The sequence below is a fragment of the Chenopodium album genome, chromosome 1 (assembly GCF_948465745.1).
Source record: "Chenopodium album chromosome 1, dcCheAlbu1.1, whole genome shotgun sequence".
Classification (NCBI taxonomy): domain Eukaryota; kingdom Viridiplantae; phylum Streptophyta; class Magnoliopsida; order Caryophyllales; family Amaranthaceae; genus Chenopodium; species Chenopodium album.
Window position 1 is genome coordinate 32664639 of NC_137834.1, and position 21393 is coordinate 32686031.

Genomic DNA, 21393 nt, shown 5'->3' on the forward strand with positions numbered 1-21393 from the left:
AGCAATAAAAATCAAAATCTACCCTCACAACCAATGCAAAATTCTCAAAATATGCAAGTCCAAAATTTTGCCAATTTCTCCAAGCTTCATCCCAACTCCCTGAATTTCCTAGCCAACAAGGGTTGGATAATATTGAGGTACAAACTCCTCCTACGACTACTCAAGGTCGAAAAAGAAAATCGACTTCTTGGACGATTAAAGATGATTGTCTCCTAGCTATTGCATGGTTACATAGTAGTAAAAATAAAATCACCGGTAATTCACAAAAATCGGATGATTATTGGATACAAGTGACACATTTCTTCAATGAGAATAAGGAAAAGGATCAAGCTCCAAGGGAACCAAATTAGTGCAAGCAACACCGGTGGATTATCAATGGAGCAGTGAATAAATTTGTTGGGTGCTATAGTCAATATGAAAATAAAAGTGGGTATGATGAGTCATTGAAAATTTTTTATTCTCATTCTTTGTATGAAACAAAGTACAATACATGTTAGCAAGATGAACCCCTTACAAAGAAAGATGCACGAGAAGAATTTGCAAGCAATAGCTGAGAAATATGGTTTGAATGTCGATGATTAGTTTTTTTTTTATAATTTATTTATTTCAATTCAATTAGGTAAATTTTATTCCGTTAGTTTTTACGTATTTGGTTGATTTCTTTTGCTTATTTTTTTGCTAATCAAATATAATGTAAGTTGTTTTTTAATGAATAAAACAATTATTAGTTTTTTTTTTTTTTTTTTTTTGGTGAGGATAGTATTAGAGATAATGTCAGGAGAATATCTTGATATTATTCTCATCATGTATCAATCCTATAAGAGAAAATACATGTTAATATGCCATATTAACAAAAAATGTTAATATGAGGGTATTTTTGAATTTTCTTAGCTTTACCCCTTTTCTCTCTCCTCTACCTACACCTTCATCCCACCTTTCACCACCTCACAACCATACGCACCACCCACTGCACGGCCACCAACATCACCGCACGACCATCGTACTTCAGTTAACACCATCACGAGACCATTGTACTACCGTTAACACCATCGCGCGACCACTGTACTACCGTTAACACCATTGTGCAACCACCACAACACCATTGAAACCACCATTTTGACCATTAGCGCCACCGCAATGACCATTAACACCGTCGCACGAGCAATTTCCTTTCCCTAAAGGGTTAGTATGGCCCCAATTTACATGTTTTGCAACTAGGGTGTCTTTTGTTTGGCCGGCTGGCCTGATTATAACTTCGAAGGTGGTCCTGCAACTATGGCTGAGCAAAGGAGTGAGTCTGAAGTGCTTTGGGAGGAGTGGAGAGAGAACAAATTGCTTTTGGAGGGGGAGGAGAGAGAGCCATATTAACAAAGTTTGTTAATATGGCATATTTACTGAGGGCAGCTCCTCCTATAATGCCGGCAAGATTAATTATATCAGATAAGTTCCTTTGAGCTTGCATGCCTATCTTATGCCTAACTTATATCAATCATAATATTATATTATAGTTGTACAACATTATTATTGTAAACGTTTTTATTTCTTTCCTATTATAGCTAACTCTCTTGTAATTATAATTGTATTTGATACTTCTTGAATTGCAATACAAAACACCATTGATCCTTTCAGATAGTGGCATGCAAAGGGTGATTATCTTCATGTATCACCAACATATTTACCTGAGATTGTTAATATTTGACAAATATTTTAGGTACTACATATCCTATAAATAAGCTAGCTTAATTATCTTCATAAGACCAACTTAGTACATACATTGAAATTTAATTTGCATGAGATTACTCAACTAATACGTAGTATATATCTAATTTACTTAGTTCTTGATTCAGATAAAAATATATTAGAATATGTTGTTAGAATATACTTATCATATATTATATAATTATTGTATATATCTAATTTACTTAATTTATATTTACTTCCCTTGCTTTTAGCAAATGGTTCAGCTAATCTAGTTAGTCAATGATAGTTGTCAAACATTTATCTTTTAGTATATTTTAGGTAGCTAATTTAATTTGTAGCCTAACTTCAAGCTTCCAATTTGTACCTATCTTTGATTTGCAATACAACAATGACGTAATTTATTTCCAATTTGTACACATCCGAGTAAACTTTTAGCTCTCGTTGACTACTACTTTCAACAAATGCTTCATTATTGTAGACACCCAAATGTGTCTCCCCAAAACCAAACCCGGTGATGAATACCTTTCGCGTCGAATCATAATCGAATGAAGTGAAAGTGTGAAAAGTCTAATGTTGCGGTTAGTTTTTATAAAAATTCTTTCTTTTTGTTTTCGAAAACCTGCTCTATTTTATAAAAATAGCCAGTCTAGTTCATGTTGGTGCATGACAAGGGTCCAATAATGGTATAGTTGGATTGGGCTCGAAAAGAGCTTTCCAACGATATATTATAAGCCCAATTCCGATGAATAATGAGGAAGTTATGACCCAAATACTAAATTGGGCCCGGTTTGGTTCTTATATGCGACCCAATGATCTAAAGGAGGGCCTATTATTAATTATCATTCCTAAAACTATTAGGATTGATTATAGTCTTCTAGAATCTTCTAGAAGGTTCTCTTAAATCCTAATAGGATTAGGATTGATAATTATATTTTATGAGTTAAAAGAAGTGTTTTATATGAAAATACGATTTTATCCTTAAACATGGATTTTACGACTCGATTTTATCAAGAAGTGGATTTCGCGTTGAAAACCTTCTGCATCGCCAAACGACAAGTGCAGCGCCTGGCGACGATTTTGTCGCCTGGCTACGAGCCTTGTCGTTGGCGACAGGAGGGTGTTTTATTCCTTTTCGAACTCTGATTCGTTTCTATCGATTACGGACTATTTTCTTATAAATAGGGTCCCTGGACCTCCGTTTTTGAAGAATCAGAATTCTCTAATTCTTCTCTCTCTCTAAGCCAAAGCCTATTCTCTCTCTCTCCCTCTTTCTAGCCTAGCCTTTTACAAACACAATTCCTCATACATTAGCACTAGACACACCTAGCAAAGTTCGAAGTTGCCTACGCCCTAGACGTGAAAGGTTTGATATTTATGAGGGTTTGGTCCCAAATCTCTCTTTCAATTATTTAATTTAATTGTTTTTATTTATATTTTCCTTGAAGTTACTAATGTGTGTATTTTGTTATTAGAAAGAGGTATGAGGCATTGAAGTAAGTACTTTAATTGTTTAATTGATCTTTTGATATAGAAATCATGCTTAGATTGTTTTATTGATTCCTAGTATCATGTTAGGATGTTTTGCTTGCTTCCTGGTATCATGTTTAGGGTAATGATTAAGTTTCTTATATCAATTATGATTTCTATAATGCTTCCTATTTTCTTTCCTAATAGCATGTTAGTATCATGTTAGGGTTAAAGTTGTGATCTTTATTATTTAGCGACATGCTAGGGTTTGTTATTAATCTTGTTAGTATCATGCCTAGGATCTTGCTATTATTATTGTGTTTTAACATGATTATTTTAATTATGATTGTTGTTATAATTGTTATAATTATTATCAAAATTATTATTATTATTATTATTATTATTATTATTATTATTATTATTATTATTATTATTATTATTATTATTATTATTATTATTATTATTATTATTATTATTATTATTATGTTGCCTGATGTTCATTGTTATTGCTTGATCACACCTTTTATGCATGTTTAAAGGGAATTTGTACTTGTAATCACGCTTAATAAGATAATTAATAATCTTGTTTAGGGTTAATATGACTATAATTCAAGTGATCGCCAATAATAGTTTTGTTGGTGCATTAATATTCAACTAACATAGATAAAAAGGTTTAGGGTTAACCTATTGATTGCATGTTAGTCAGAAAGCGCACATGAATATGAGAAGAATAAAGTAGAGGCCTATTTTTAGGGCAAGTTCAATCTCTTTTAGGTTGGATTTGTACCTTCATCTCCGAACACCAGTCATGGTTCCAGACCTATTGGAGTTAATGATCTCTTGGATCGTTAAGGGGTGTAACCTTCACCATGTAAACGGTTTACAAGTTCCTAAAACTTGTTGGCGACTCTTTTGCTCTAGCTTCTTTTGCTTTGGACGCCACCATGCTTAAGTGTATGATCACAGCGGGGTTCAAGTTTGGGGTAATGCTTGAAATATTCCCTACAATTATACATATTTATAATATAACAATTAAATTTCAAATATCAAATTTTGTTTAGATATTGGTAGTTTCAAATATAGTAGTTAAAAAATAGTTGTTGAAGTATTTTAATTTTTGAAAAGTTGTTGAACAAAGGCTATAAGCTAGAAATATATAAATTTTATCACCCATCACAACTCACATACTCTCTTTCTTGAATAATTATAACACTCTTAATACCATCTTTTTCAACCTAGCAATTGTGAAATATGTCAAATGTCGTCAATGGCCAACACATAATTGACGAATACATTAACAACTTCTTAAATTCATATGTAGAAGATACTATTACTTTTGATATTTTAACAAATATCAACGTTGCAATTACACAAGTTGTCTCATCCTCTACTAAAAATACTAGAAAAAAACGAAATCCTGACACTGATAGGCGTCGTGAAGAAGACCATCTAAGAATATGGAATGATTACTTCTCTGATAGTCCTATATATTCAGATGATCAATTTCGACGAAGATTTCGAATGAGGAGTTTGTTCCTTCGTATTGTAAATAATCTAGAAGATCATTACGAGTATTTTAAACAAAGATATGATGCTGTTAGTAGAAAAGGATTATCCCCTCTTCAAAAGTGCACTGCAGCAATAAGAATGTTGGCGTATGGGGTTTCAGGCGATGTTGTAGATGATTATGTGAGAATTTCTGGAAACACGACAATTGAGTGCCTTAAAAATTTTGTATTGGTATCAATGAGATATTTGGAAAGCATTATTTGAGAATCCCTACAACTGAAGACAATCATAAAATACTTGAGGAATCGGAGCGTCGTGGTTTTCTGGGTATGCTTGGTAGCATCGATTGTATGCATTGGAAGTGGCCTGGGAGAAATGTCCGGTCGCATGGCAAGGCATGTACACCCGAGGTGATCAAGGTAAGCCCATTATGATTCTTGAAGCTGTAGCTTCTTATGATTTGTGGATTTGGCATGCATACTTCGGAGTTGCAGGATCTAACAATGATATCAATGTGTTGGATCACTCACCAATATTTAATAATTTTCTTGAAGGATGTGGTCTTGTAGTTCAATTTACTTTAAATGGATCTGTATACAATTTGGGATACTATCTTGAAGATGGGATTTATCCAGAATGGCCAGCCTTTGTAAAAACCATTCCTTGGGTAGATTTGATATCAGAGAAGAGGAAGTTGCTTGCAAGACTTCAAGAGGGTGCAAGAAAGGATATCGAACGAGCATTTGGGGTGTTACAAAAAAGATTTCCAACCCATCACGTCTTTGGGATAAACATGAGGTTGGAGATGTCATGCAAGCATGCATTATATTGCATAATATGATTATCGAGGATGAAAGAAATGACATAACATTGGATGCAGAAGTATCATATAATAGAGCTAGGAGTCAAAGAGATGGACCCCAAGTGCAGGCTGGTCTCCATCCAAATTATTATGCCAATCGTGAAAAATACTTTGAGAACCATCGAAGACTTCGAAATCGGAGAAGACATCATCAATTGCAACATGATTTGGTTGAACATTTGTGGAGTTGTTTTGGGGGAAGTGATATTTGAATCCAAATCAATTTAACATTAGTCATTTTTATTCTAAATTTACAACTATTTAATGCAATATGTGTAATTTTAAAATTTCATGCATTTTTAAATCAATTAAATTCATGTAGTTCCATTATAATTGATTTTTTTTTGCTTGATCATTTTGCTACTATTTTTCAACTATGACATCTAAATTGGAATAGAAATTTATTACCCCACATATTTATATCATATTAAAATTGTATATGTATTTCAAAAAAATATATATTGAAATATATATGTTAAAAGACAAAAAAAATTAATAAATATTTTAAAGAAATCTAAAATAAGTATTAGGATTGAAGAGATAAATATGAATGAGTCTTAAGCAGTCTAAATTAAAAAAAATAATTAAATATTATATAAAATCTAATGTGGCAATTAATTAAATTTTTAAGATTGACAAGTCTAATCTTACTCTTAGGTAATGCTTATTTTTTTGTCAAAAAAAGAAAAAAAAAATGCTAATTTTACCGGCTTCCTTTTCATACTTGTAGTTTGGAAGTAGAATTCTAATTTTATCATCACATGAAATCAAGATACTCTATAAAAACAACCCTAATTTTTGCAGATAACCCAATCAGCAGCAATGTCGGTCACCGCTGGTGTCAGTGACACCATTATCGCCATTAGAGAGAAGCTTCGAGGTAAGATCGGCCAAACCAAAGTCAAGCGATACTGGCCTGGTAAAGCTCCAGAATGGGCCGACGAAGCCGAAGAAGAAGCCGATCTTCGCACTTCATCTCGTCGACAAACCCTAGAACACGCTTTTCCTGTGAACGAGGATGCTACCTTTACGCGCGGTGATGATCCCCGTCTTCGGCGGTTGGCGGAGAATCGGGCGGAGAACAAGGAGGAGGTACGAGCTGATCACCGGAGAATTCGGCAAGCGGAGATTGTGTCGACGGAAGAGGAGGAGAATCGTGCGGAAGAAGCTGCTGCAGAGGAGGAAGATGATGATGATGCGTTGGAGGAGAGGAGGAGGAAGATAAGGGAGAGGTTGTTGCAGAGGAGGCAAGAAGAGGAGAAGCAATTGGCTCCGATTGAGGAGGAGGATGATGAAGCGGAGGAGGAATCGGAGGAGGAGGAGTCGGAGTATGAGACGGATTCCGAAGAGGAGGAGATGAATCAGTTGAAGCTGGCGAAGCCGGTTTTCGTGCCGAAGCAAGAGAGGGAGACGATTGCTGAGAGGGAGAGAGTGGAAGCCGAGGAGCAAGCGTTAGAGGAGGCGGTGAGGCGGAGATTGGAGGAGCGAAAAGTGGAGACGAAACAGATTGTTGTGGAGAAGATTAGAGAGTATGAGGTGATTCAGAAGAATTTAGAAGCGGAAGCGGATATTGCTGATATTGATACTGATGACGAGGTGAATGAGGCGGAGGAGTATGAGAGCTGGAAAGCGAGGGAGATAGCAAGGATTAAGCGTGATAGGGAGGATAGAGAGGCCATGGTGAAGGAGAAGGAGGAGATTGAGAAGGTAAGGAATATGACAGAGGAAGAGAGGAGAGAATGGGAGAGGAAGAACCCGAAGAATGCTCCTCAGGCGAAGCAGAAATGGAGGTTCATGCAGAAGTATTATCATAAGGGTGCTTTCTTTCAGGAGGATCCTGATGATAGGGCTGGTACTGCTGGTGGTGATACCATTTTCCGCCGCGATTTCTCAGAACCCACAGGGGATGATAAGCTTGATAAGACTATTTTGCCTAAGGTTATGCAGGTTAAACACTTTGGAAGGAGTGGCAGGACCAAATGGACTCACCTTGTTAATGAGGATACTACAGATTGGAATAATCCGTATGCTCTCTTTTCTCTTACTCCCGTCAAATTTGAGATTATCACTAATTTGTTGAATTTATTAGTATGTCATAATTCTTATTAATTTTAATTGTCACAGTGATCAGTTTTCTTGATTTCTGTGTAAGACTTCATTGTTTGAATGCTAGAGATGCTTGTTCTTGGCAAAATGTGAAAATGTTTTTTGGAATTTGAATAGTTCATAAGTGGTTAGAGGCTTTGTTTTAGAGGTAATGTGGGAGTGGAGTGAAGGTTTAGCGTAAAGGTCCTTGTTTGGAGCTTTCAATTTCATTAAAGAGTGGTTGCACAGCTTTAATATGTCAGCTTTTTTATGTGAAGTAGCTTATGCAAAGACCATGGCATGTGAACAGGAGAAAAATAAAATTCTCGAATGATAATCTTGCTCTGCTGTTGCAAGGGTTGTGTTTAATACTTATTTGAGCTCACTAGATTAAGTGCTTGTATGGTTGACACCCAGACTGATAAAATCATTTTTCCAAACCTGTTTTCAGCTCTTCAGTTACTACAAAAGGTCTGGGGTCTTTGGAGTAGCTTTCTTAGGGTAATAAGCTGATGAAGTACAGGGTTGCATTGTATTCTATACAAGGAAAAACTAGTCTAGGATTATAGCGTACCAGATAGTGAGTACTTAGAAATTCTAAATCAGGGTTCATATTGGAATGTTAAGTATTTTTAGTACCATGGTGTGATTGGTGGATGTTAATATAGGAATCTGATTATGGTATCACTAGGCCAAGTCTTTGAGATTGTTCCCAATGTATTTCTGGAGAGTGAAGGCAGTAATTAAGGATGTTTACACCCAGAACATCTCAGTATTTTATTTCTAATTCCTGCACGATCCATATTTGTTATGACTAAGTGACCAGTACTGATTCCATTTGGATCTCAATAACCTTATTTGTATACAACTTGATGCGCAGATGTGCATGAGCCTTTTGCTAAATGTTGTCAGCTAGCTTGATAAAACTTAATAGGCCAAGCTGATAAATGTAAGATGTACTTTTGGAGTTTGTATAGTGCGTGTTTAGGAGGTGACACTCAGGGCCTTAGGGGAATTTGTATCTTTAATAAGGTTTTAGAGAAACCTTACTTTTGAACGATTCTTCTTTCAAGAGTTTTTTGGCGGTGGTAACTATGAGAAGTAAACTAGAACTGAGAATTTTATAGCCTTTTTAAGTACAAGATTTTCCGAAATTATTTTTTCATGTGCCTAGATAACTATTTCTAGCCCAAATCCAAAGCTTCCTGCAAATTCTTTTGAATTTTTTCGAATTTTCTTGTTACAGGTACTTTATGTTGAGTACTGAGATCCTACCTTGTTATATCTTATTATCATAATCTCTCATATGATTGCCTCTAATTTTAATTCTGCTGATCCTTTCGGGGTTTTGACTCCATATTGGGTGTTTTGTTTTAACTTGAATTTCACTTGTTTGAACTCATTGGCATTGATCTAAACTTTTAATTTATTTATATTGGTGGCACATTTTTGAACTTGTTGAAACTTATATGAACTCATTAGCTTGTATTTTAACTTATTGTGTTTTTTGGTTGAACTTGGATAGCCCTTGTTGGACCTCATCTGAATTGTTTGTCCTGAAACTATATATTTTAGGTGAAAATAACATAGCCGTAGAGGGTGAGCGTTAATTCTTTGAGCCAAGTCTTTATTGATAAATTTTTTGGTAGGAATTACCCAATACCTTTTAAGGTTTGCCAATTACTCTTGGTACTGCAGAATAATTGCTGTAACTTGGTATTCTTAAAGGCTAGGGTGATTATCACAGTATTCACACATCAAACCACCATTGTTTTTTGTCAATCAAACTAAATTTTTGGAGTTTTGGCATGGTTCTACTTGGGCTATTTGAGTTCTGAAATTAGATTGATATTTAAATCTTTGCTTTTATCTTGGGTACTTCAATTGGTATTTTAACCAATTAAAATTTGAGAAAGAGAAAAAAAGAAAAGAGAACCCTTTTCTCTCACATTCCACCAAACTCTGTTGTGGCAGCCTTAATCTCGAGTCCTTGAGTCTTTCTGTGGTGCTCCCAACAGACCATTGAGGGAGCAATTTGGCATACAGCCTATTCCGAGTGTTCATGGGAGTATTAATCTCCATCACGGTCTTGGTGTTAGCATGTATGTTGCCAATCTTGGCAGAGCTCAATGTCTTCAGCATCCTGGTAGGAGAGCTGGTTATGACAACAGTTGCATTCAACAACGAGTTGATGATCTTTGACCTCAAAAAATAGGTGTGAAGTTTGTTTTGGGATTGAAGGGGTAGTGTAACTAAGAAGTTCTCCCTTTTCCTGTCAATCCCTCTCAAATAAAAAAATTCATAGTCCTGTATCTCAAGCTTCATTAAATAACGCAGGAAATAGCAGCCACTCATTTTTTGTTACAATATCTCTCTACAACTAACAACCAACCATTGATTGGAATCAGAGAGATGGTCCCTTCCCTCCAGTTACTAAATGTTTGTACATTTGGTTCCATCTCATGTGAATCAATGCCTCAATTTCCAAATTTTAGGTTCATGAAAGTTAAACAAAATGAAATATTTCACATCATATTATAAAGGCAAAATTTGCCTCAAGTTTGGGTGCACCTGTTAGTCGCTGGCAAAATCAACGAGTGCCACTTATGGGTATTTTTTTGGCTTAAGTGATACATTTCTGGTAATTAAAAGTTAATAAATGGTACGCGTTGCTCCCCAATCAATGGTTAGTGGTGTGTTAGCAACTAGTGCTGAGTGCACTCAAGCTACAGTTGAGAGTGTTAAGGCCAATTTTGCCTATTAAATACTACCTCTGTTTTTTTTTTTTTTAGTTGACACGTTTTGACTTTAGTACTATTCACACACTCCCCTTTCACCGTATTTTGTGCTTTGTCCGTAATGAAAAATATAGTCATGCGAGATCTTGTTAGATTCGTCACAATAAATATTTTCAAAATATCAACTTTCCATAATTTTTGCTTATTGGTAATTAAAGATATAAATGGTTGAATTTGTGCATTGGCAAATGTGACTAAAGAAACGTGTCAACTAAAAAGAAACGGAGGAAGTATTATGGACTTACTGTTCTTGGATTGTTGGAAGAGAGACTAAAGGAGTAGATGTTTCTGTTTTATCCTTCATGTGTATGATTCATACCCAGGTCAACTTATGCAAAGTCTGGTATTGGAGATTGGTGGGTCCATGACTCCATATATCACAAGTTAAGGGTGGCATACTGATATGTTAGGCTTCTTATGTATTATAGTATCTTTTGTGAATGCCTTAGCTTTTTGTCGATATATTTTTTTTGGTGGTATTGCTTCCACGGATGATAAGTTGTAATTTCTAAGCCCAGTCTTTCAGTTCTAACTTCTTGGTACATATTAAAGTAATAACAATAGGGCGCTCTTCCTTCCTACCTTTCTCTTAGAGCTTAATTCATTTTTCCTGGCTGATCTGCTGGTGAGGGTAGTAAAATAAAAGAGAACTGTATTATTCCTCCCTAGGACCTGACGTTATCATCACTTGACTATTGCACTGTTTTTCTTTTCTACTTTTATCGTAAGGGTGTTTGGGGCTTTGTTTGAGTTTTACGTGAAATAGTTTTTTCTTATATCTCAGCCACTTTACATGCATTATGCAGTTTTGTATACAAATATGACTACTCTGTAATACCATACATGTTGGCACTATATGCTGATAATTTTCATACTATGCAGGTGGACGTACAATGATCCTCTACGGGCAAAATACAATGCTAAAATGGCTGGCATGAACAAACCAATTGCAAAACCCAAAGGAAGCAAAAAACTAAAGGACTGGGAGCAGAAGTAAATACAATTCGACATAGTTTCTGACTAGGAGGGGTCTCTTGTAGCTTTTCTTCTTTATAGTAGGTACTATGAATGGAGTATAATGTGAATCTTCATTTCAGTTGTGGGAGCTTAAATGATAAATCTTTTTATTGTACACAATCACGAGTATAAATATAGAGCAATTCAGTTGCTGTTTTCTGTACTGGTTTGTGGTTTCTTTGGCTTTCTAGCACAATTATAATCTTTCTGTTATCTTGGTCATCTTGTAACTAGCAGTTTCACTTTTAGTCAGCGAAAACCCTCAAGCTTGGATGGTTCTCTGCTCACAAGTCACAAACTCACTATATGTAGAATTTTCATCAAGGGGTAAGCGTTGTTTTCTAAGTGGAGAAGTTGCAAACTAGACCCCTAACCAATATACACTAGGCCATCTCCCCTTCACCAACACAATGTTGGCTGGCTTGTTAAATTTCATACCTCAGGTTTGGGGTTTGAATCATGCCAAGTAAGGATACTTGAGGGTAGGGTTCCCTCAACTCTCAAGAGCCTAGCTCGTAAAAAAAATGGAAAATTAAATGGCCATCTCCCTTTTCGTTCACACAAATTTTTGTTTGTGGCTGTCCACATGGTGTGGTCAGCATACATAACGTGCCCAAGGTTTTGAAGCCCAAAATATAACGGACTTGATGTAAAAAATAACAGACCCGTTTGGTGCCCCGTTATTTTTTTATTTACAACCGTTTTATTTGAAATTGTGTTTTTGTATCTCTTTTCCCAAACCGCCATTATTATAGAGTTGTCTCTTCAATCAACCGCCATTTATCACATTTTTTTCTATTTTCTCTCTCATCTTGCAATTCTCTCTCTAAATTATTTACTTTCTTTCTTGCTTTGCCTTCGTCTTGTGTTTAACTTGTTATTTTCTGTGTTTTTGTGTCATCTAAGTTTATAATTCTGATTCAAAATGGTTAAATTGAAGATTATCAATCGCAAAGGAAAGAAATGATCGTCTTTGTAGACACCCATTTGTGTCTCCCCAAAACCAAACCCGGTGATGAGTACCTTTCACGTCGAATCATAATCTGAAGTGAAAGTGTGGTAAGTCTGGTGTTGCGGTTAGTTTTTAATTCTTTTCTTTCTCTCTGTTTTTGAAAACCTATTTTATGAAAATAGCCGATCCAGTTTAGTTTGGTCCGTGGCAAGGGTCCAATAATAGTGTAGTTGGATCGGGTTTGAAAAGAGCTTTCCAACGATATATTATAGGCCCAATTCCGATGAATAATGAGGAAGTTATGACCAAATTACTAAATTGAGCCCAGTTTGATTTTTATATGCGGCCCAATGATTTAGAGGAGGGCCTATTATGATTTATCATTCCTAATGCAATTAGGATTGATTATAATCTTCTAGAATCTTCTAGGAGGTTCTTTTAAATCCTAATGTGATTAGCATTGATAATTGAGTTTTAAGAGTTTTATTTAGAATAAAAGAAGTGTTTTTAAGGAAATTACAGTTTTACCCTTCGTGCGCCTAAATTTTATCAAAATATGAAAACGTGTGGAAAAACTATCTGCAGTGCCGCACTACAGGCTGTTTCCTGGCGACTGGCCTGGCGTCGCGACGACACGTCTATCGCTTGGCGACAGGCTTTGTCGTTTGGCGACAGGGACGTGTTTGGCGACAACGTCGTGTTTTATTCTTTTCGAAACTCTGATTCTTTTTTATCATATCCGACTGATTTTCGTTATAAATAGCCTCCTAAAACCTCCGTTTTCAATCACCAACTCTCATAAAGAAATTCTTGGTACTCTCTCTCTTTTCTAAACTAGCCTTTTACATACAAAATTCCGCATTCACAAGATCTAGACACACCTAGTCAAGTTCGAAGTTGCCTTTTCCCTAGACGTGAAAGGTTATATGTTTGAGGGTTTGGTCCCAAATCTAGTCTAAACTTTCTTAATCAATTATTTAGTTTGATTGTCTTGATTTATTATTTTCCTTGAAGTTACTAACGCGTGTATTTTGTTATTAAAAAGAGATACGAGACATCCAAGTAAGTACTTTAATTGCTGTAATTGATATTATGATAAAGAAATCATGCTTAGGTTGTTATTTTGCTTCCTAGTATCATGTTTAGGGTAACAACTAAATTCCTAATATCAAGTTTGATTGTTGTGATGCTTATTATTGTCTTTCTTAATAGCATGTTAGTATCATATTAGGGTTAAAGCTTTTATCTTTGATGTTTAGTGACATGCTAGGGTTTGTTATTAATCTTGTTAGTATCATGCCTAGGAACTTTCTATTAATATTATGCTTTAACATGATTATGATTTTGATTATTATGATGATTATTTTTATGATTGTTATTATGTTGATTGATTATATTTATTGGTATTGCTTGATCACGCCTTTTATGCATGTTTAAAGGGAATTTGTACTTGTAATCACGCTTAATAAGATAATTAATAATCTTGTTTAAGGTTAATATGATTATAATTCAAGTGATCGCCAATAATAGTTTTATTTGTGCATTAATATTCAACCAACATATATAAACAGGTTTAGGGTTAATTTATTGATTGCATGTTAGTCAGAAAGCGCACATGAATACGAGAAGAATAAAGTAGAGACCTATTATTAGGGCAGGTTCTTTCTTTTTTAGATTGGATTTGTACCTTCATCCCCGAACTTCCAGTCTTGGTTCCAGACCTATTGGAGTTAACGATCTCTTGAATCGTTAAGGGGTGTAACCTTCACCCTGTGAACGGTTTACAAGTTCCTAAAACTTGTTGGCGACTCTTTTGATCTAGCTTCTTTCCCTTTGGACTCCACCATGCTTAAGTGTATGATCACAGTGGGGTTCAAGTTTGGGGTAATGCTTGAAATATTCCCTACAGTTTTTGGCGACTCAACTGGGGAGGATTTCTATTTTAATTCCTGAAATTTATTTCGGCAATAATTTAGAATGAGTGGATGAGACTCGCAAAGTTCTAAGTATTTCATGTGCGTAATTTTGATTAACATTATTGTCATATGCATAAAAAATATCTCATTGGAAAGACCATCCGTAATGAGTTAAAAACATAGGATTTTTTACACGTAGGAAATTTGAGGAATATCTTTCACAACTAGGATCAAAATAATGTTGCGAAAAACTGGAAAATTTTACGAACATAGAAAGCTGCTGAGGCATGTAGGATTTGGCGTCTAGCAAACAGAGCCTGTCGCCGAGCGACGATTCTGTCGCCAGGCGACAGGGCTATATCGCGGCGACAGTCCCTGTTGGCTGGCGCCGCGTTCTTCCAATACCGAGCCAGAAATACGAGTTCTAATTTCGACCGGTTTTAGCACTGTTGGCTCGATTCTACTTCCTGATTGAGTTTTTTTTCTCTTTTTTCTAAAACCCTCTGGGAATTCATGCTCCATCTACCTGATTGAACGCTCTGAGCAACAAAGGGTACATCCTAGAATGTTGAATTCACCAAACCATGGAAGCGAGTTTAACTCACGGGTCCCATCCACTCGCGCCAACCCTTCCAAAGGTAAGGCTTCCGCGCGGTGCATCCGGACTCATAACCATGGACCCTATTTGACTAACCTATATCCCGAACTTTAGAGAACTAGAGCCATGGTTAGGTTGCAAACTCATTGCATCATATTGTGCCTACTTGACTAATTGTGCATTATTTGTTGTGCATACTCTATGTGTTTTTCCTAACCGTTTGTTTGACTTGTGTTTAAGCCTTAAATAAACTAATTACTGACTAAAAGGACTTTGCCTAATTAATTAATTAATTAATTTAAGTAATTAAAGTCTAATAATTTAATCAGAATCGACTTAGTGCGACTTTAGGCATGTCCCGTAGAGTAAAAATACTGAAAGCAGTCCCAGATTAATGCTCCAGTAATGGCGCAAAAATTTGGACTGCAGCGCCACACGCTGCTGTGCAACGCCGAGCGACAATTCTGTCGTCTGGCGCTGCACTGCAGTGTGCGGCGACAGTTCAACATTTTTCTCGAGTCATCACGACGAGTCTAATTAAACAATTTGCTAATCAACTCGATTATTTTGTTGATAACAATACCTTTGTTTAGTCCTTAATTGAGTCTAGGCACTAAGTCCCATGGTCTTACACAAGAGTCAAAGCATGTCACTTGCACCCACAAATAAAGCACACACTAATATGTATGTACACTTTGACCATGTCTAGAGAGTCTTGTATGCGCGTGATTTCCGTCATTTTTTTAGGGGGGTAAGTCAGATATTAATCCTCCAATTAAACCACTTGTTTGAACCCATATACTTGATTCCAAAAAATATACACCCTTTTTTTGTTTTTTTTTTCTTTTTCTTTATAAACCCGTAAAGTCAAAGTCATTTTGAGTCAAGTCATTAAAATAAAAATGGTTTAATTTACAGCTCGTGGTCAAGAAAGGAAGGACGTTTAATCAGAGACAACCTTTTCGTTCAAGTACAACTTTTTGACAAAACAATCGCTCGAAAAAGGAAAGCCAAGAAGATAATGGCGAGTCAAGAAGAAGTTAATGAGCTCAATAAGCAAATGGCTGGTGTTACTGAACTACTAAAGACTTTAACCCTCCAAATTAATGACCCTGTGAAACAACAACAAATGGAGCTCATGCAAGAAAGCTTGAGCAAGATATCTAATGATTACAGGTTCCAGGGCATTAGTTTAGAAGGGGTCTCGATGGACAAGGAGCTTCTTCCGTAGAAGTTCAACGCCAACGACATCCCAAAATTCAAGGCAACTGATAACCCTTACTTTTATTTAAGAGCTTTTGAAACAATAATGAATATTAAGGGTATTGATAGAATAATATTTCATTTTTTATTTTCCTTATCTCTTGAAAGCGTTGCCAACAATGGTTCTTCTCCCTTGACAAAGAGAAAACCTCTACTTGGGAATCAAGTGTAAACGCTTTCATTGATTGGTATAAATGCAATATTCAAGTTGAAACGGATCATAGGGAACTTGAAATACTTAAACAGAAAGAGATGAAGGTTTCACTTCTTTCTTCAATAAATGTAGAGAAACCTATGCTAGGATGATTGAAGTACCGAGTGAAAAGGAATCTGTGAGGTTGTTTGTAATCCCCCATATTTTTAAAATATATTATAAATGAAATTATATATTATTTATAATATTTATTTGTATTTTTCCGGAATTTAATTTCAAAAGTTTCAATTTTTAATTTTGGGTCGAAAATTATTTTGGTACAAATTTTTATACATACCTTCATTCTATAATTTATGTTCAACAAACAAACCTAACCCACTTTACTTACTTAATTGGCCCATTAATTTTGAGGCCCAATTTTACTACTTACCCTACACCACTCTCTCTCCTATAAATACCCCATACATCCCCAAATTTTTCCCCACACAAAAGGTTAGTTGTTTTATTTTCCCTTTATTTTATTTATTTCCTTTTTCCTTTATTTTATTTTCTTTTCTTTCCCTTTTTTTTTTTCTTTCTTTTCTTTTCCTCCTCCTTCCTACGTGAGAAGCTGCTGTCGCCTGCTGCCCGCCACCACCGCCGGTCGCCGGTCACCGCCCACCACCGCCGGTCGCTGGTCACCGCCCACCACCGCCGGCGACCCACCAGCGGCCCAGCTGTGGCCCACCATGGTTGCCCCTCTCTCTCTCCTTTGTTTTATTTCATTTATGCTTAATGTTTGATTAATTAGTTTTGGGTTTTGATTTTATAGTATAAAGTTTATATTTTTAGTATCAAAATCATGTTTTTGATGTTTTAAACTAATAATTTCAGATTATAATTGTTGTTATAATTTTCAGATTTTATAATTTTAAAACCTAGGGTTTCAATTTATTTAATTTGGGATTTTAGGGTTCTTATGACTAATTAACTTGGGGCTTTTGTTCCTATTGCATTTCTAATGATTAATTAAGCATAAAAACATGTTTTTAATGAAGTTTTAAGGAGTTTTAATCTAAATTATTATGCTGGAAATTTGGTTAAGTATTAATTTATTGTTGTTGGTTTGTTTTCTAGGAAGTGATTATTTCTTAGGAGACTTTTAAGTGATTAAAAGTGGCACAAAGGATTGTTTATACGAGGTACGTACATGTCTACTTCGTTGTAAGAAGTATCATGTTTAGGTACCAAAGAAAAGAACTTAGTTTCATGATTAGAGAACACTTGGATGAAAATTGTTTGGTTGTACATTTAATTAATTCATGTGCTTATGTTTATGAGACATGTTTTGGTGAATTGATTATGTTTGCATAGAATTATGGATGCAAACATGTTGAATTATATTGGATTAATTGTTTGTATGAAATGTTGATACAAGCATAATTTTATTGGATTGGTTTGTTAACCACATTTGGATTATTAAAGGATTGAAATTGAATGGTTTAAGTGGAATGAATTTATTAATTATTCCACAAGGTTGTTATTTATTTTATTTATTACTCAATCATGACTCGTTAGTATGTTGAGTAAAGGTGGATTAAGATGAATGGATAGGTGAGTTGACTATGTTCAACAATTTTGGATAATTTGGAAGTTAATGAAATTAAAGGTCAATTTGTGATGTGATCACCATTGTACTAAATAAGATTAAAAGTAAATTGATGTATGGATTTTATGTATGGTCTATTTGATTGAGTTGGCTATTAATTAAAATTGTAATCACGTAAAGTGAAACATGGATGAGCAATAAAACTCTAGAAAGCGTGCACCTCTAGAGTATTGACAATTATGGGTTGGGGTACACGGTGGTAGCCCGTGGCTTTTCGAGGCTTGTTTGATCAACATGTCCTCTTTTCTTTTGGTATTTACATTTTATTTTATAATGAAAGTTAGATGGGATCCTAGACTAACTTTGTGAGAATGGAGTCGCGCCCATTCTTGCATCGCGCTAAACTTTTATTTTAAATGGTCATTTAGGACCAAAATGATTTGATGGATTGGACAACCTCGTCTATTGCTTACTCCAAACTAAATCAATTAAATTAAATATATAGAGTCGAGTGTTTAGAATTGGTTAGAAAGTATATTGAGTCAATTGAATTGTTTAAGTGTGGAGTCTTGATTAATGAATTCAAGTTGTATGCTTATTTACTTTAATTAGTTGAGCATGTCAGGTTTTGTGCGTTGTAGCTTGTATGTACTCAGCTTTGCTGATTGCGTTCTTTTGTGTGTTTTCTTTTGGTCATGGCCTTCGCCTTTCAATGACCATGTGATGATCCAATTATTACACTTGTATTATTGGGGAGCAGTATTGCGCAGGTTAGCTTGATGATGTGAAGTTCGGGGATTTGACATATGCATTGTCAAGGGATTGGTGTGATTGAGAGTATTCGTTCTTTGTGTTGAACTTATTTATGTTTTACTACTTTAATTATGTTTTGGGACTTTGATTATTGGTTTGGTTTTAAATAAGGGCCTTTATGGTTCCAATTTGTAAGCTTTGACTTATTGATTTTCTAAATTATGTTATTTTAAAGACTTAAGTTTGATTTTCCGCTGCGATACTTTGTTAAAGCCTTAACGTTTTAACACGTGGCGGTAACATGCCAATGGTTCTCCTCTATTTTTATTTAAAGTAAGTGGTTTGGAAAAGGGAGAATTATTGGGGTGTTACATTGTTTATCAAGAACCTCCAAGAAAAGTACTCCAAGCATCTTAAGTACCAAAACAATCTACACACCTTCAAGGCCGTCTATGATATTGGGATTAACATTGAAGACGACCTTGCTAAACAAAAAACTGCTAACAATAATTCCAACAGTGGCTGGAAAGGCAAGAAGAACGACAATCCTTCTTCTTCCAAAACCACCCACTCAAATAATGTTAGCACCTTTAATTTGAGTGAAGTCCTTGCTATGAACAACCAAGGACAAAATAAACCATTTAGGAGGAATTTTACTCCTATTGGTATGAGTTATGACACCGCATTCGATCGACTGAATGCAAAAGGTCTTATAACTCCTATTGGACCATTTGGGGACCCAGCAGTTGAAAAGAGGACAGCTAATTGGAACCCCAATGCACACTGCAAATATCACCAAGGTAGGGGACATCTCACTGAGAATTGTTGGAAGCTTAAGGAAGCTATCCAAGATTTAATTGATAACAACAAACTACCATTGCCCCCTGCAAGTAAGAAGCCAAGCATCAACAATGCACCTCTCTCCGATTCCTTGGCCTTCTCTGATGAGGAAAACCATATTGATCCCTCGTCTCTCATCAAAACTGTCGAAGAAATTCATGCTATCGAAGAAGAAGAGGAAACCTTTTTTGATGCCATGGATGATTTTCCTTCCGAATAAGAACTTGCAACTAAGGAAGAAGTGAAAATTCTTATATGGTCAATGTGGGAGGGAATAGACTTACTACATGAAGCTATTGAATTATCAAAGAAACAAGGAGAGGAACTTCAGAGCAAGTATGCTAAAGTTCCACCCATGAAGAAGAAAACATTCCCTCTCCAAGTAACTGACACACCCAAGAAGAGTAATAAACTCTATACTCCAATTCGGACTTCCTATGCTAAAATGTTCAAAATGCTCTCCGAGAATGGTAAGGTCAAACCTCTCGAACCGAGACCATTTGAATCACTAAAGAGGACAAACAGGTTCAGAAGATGTTGATGATAAGAAGCTAGTTCAAATCCCACAAGAACAAGACATAAGCATTAATGAGGTTTTGGACATCGATGATGAAGACGTCTACCTAAAAGACATGGAAGAACCTCCACTTTCAATGTCATATTCAATAGGGGATTTTTGGGATGAAGAGGATTCACCCATACAAATCCTCACAAGATCCGGGAGAATGCAACCTCCCATCTCCACACAACCCATGCCTACCGTGCAACAAGTTCCCATACCTATTATAGAGGACAATGATATTGTCAAACAATTTAAGAAGACTAAGGTCGAAATGAAACGTATGGAAACTTCTAGCTACATCCCGAGAACATAGGTTGGAGTAATGAATGCCTTGGATAAGACAGGGATAGATTCCGACACCACTCCTAAGGGGTTGGCTAACTTCCTACGAGTGATCATCCTAGTCCTATCAACTTGATCACTTTTTCTGACAAAGATTTACCTCCAGAAGGTGACAAGCATTACAAGGCACTAAATCTCATAGTAGTCTGCAAGAGGATGAACGTCCCAATAACTCTTGTAGACAACGGATCGGCAATTAATTTCTGTCCACTCAGAACTGCGAGGATGTTAGGCATAAGGGATGAAGACTTAACCCCATCAACAAAAGGAATAAGAGCCTACGACAATACTTGTCGCCAAGCTCTTGGAAAAATCACTATGAATGTAATGGCAGGAGCAATAGAACATGCCACTACTTTCCAAGTGGTAGATATCAAGGCTTCCTTCAACTTATTGTTGGGATGCCATGACCTCAAGGCCGTCCCTTCATCTCTTAACCAACAGGTAAAAGCCATAGTTGGAGGAATCCCTATCACAATCGATGCTTCACCTATGAGGATTAAAGCCGTTGAAAATCCGATCATTATTGTGGAGTACGATGAGGATGATGAAGACTTGTGGGGCTTTAATGAAGAGGTCTCCTTAATCGAGGAGGATGAAAGGACCCCTCTTTGTCACGACCCTCACTACAATATGACAGTAAATGCTATTCTCAAGAGGCAGGGACACTATCTTGGAATGACTCTAGGAAAGAAAAAGGAGATAGCAAAATAAATGGAATTACCTGGCCTCTCTAAATTAGATACTTTTGGACTTGGTTTCGAACCGACTTGGGAAGATCTTCAGCGAGCCCAGGAAAGGTCTAAGGCGCGTAGGAACGCTCGCACCCAAAAGAAAGCAATCCCAATGGATCGGTATCCTCTTAACCTCAATGGACAATTCATAAGGGAAGGAGAGGACTATCCATGTTATGAATTTCCCGAACCTTTTGTTGTAAATGGCATAAGGCAACCTGGGTTCGAAATCTTTCTGGATTGGTACTTTCT

The 21393-nt window shown here is 36.0% G+C and overlaps 2 protein-coding genes across 2 annotated transcripts; both read left to right on the forward strand.

Annotated features, from left to right (window-relative positions):
• The first annotated feature begins 4419 nt into the window (after nt 1-4419).
• On the forward strand, nt 4420-5518 carry LOC145630922 (uncharacterized). Its single transcript, XM_081683048.1, has 2 exons — nt 4420-4908; nt 5018-5518. Exons 1-2 carry the CDS (start codon nt 4420-4422, stop codon nt 5516-5518), a joined length of 990 nt encoding a protein of 329 aa, XP_081539174.1.
• Nucleotides 5519-6239: 721 nt separating this feature from the next.
• Nucleotides 6240-11652, forward strand: LOC145555351 (uncharacterized). The gene is made up of 2 exons (XM_081617101.1): nt 6240-7563; nt 11305-11652. Exons 1-2 carry the CDS (start codon nt 6362-6364, stop codon nt 11417-11419), a joined length of 1317 nt encoding a protein of 438 aa, XP_081473227.1. The 5' UTR covers nt 6240-6361; the 3' UTR covers nt 11420-11652.
• Nucleotides 11653-21393: the final 9741 nt, after the last annotated feature.

Coding starts and splice junctions, on each gene's coding strand:
- LOC145630922 (XM_081683048.1), top strand. CDS start 4,420: ATGTCAAATGTCGTCAATGGCCAACACATAATTGACGAATACATTAAC. Junction 4,909..5,017: donor GCCTTAAAAATTTTGTATTG/GTATCAATGAGA, acceptor TATGCTTGGTAG/CATCGATTGTATGCATTGGA.
- LOC145555351 (XM_081617101.1), top strand. CDS start 6,362: ATGTCGGTCACCGCTGGTGTCAGTGACACCATTATCGCCATTAGAGAG. Junction 7,564..11,304: donor ACTACAGATTGGAATAATCC/GTATGCTCTCTT, acceptor CATACTATGCAG/GTGGACGTACAATGATCCTC.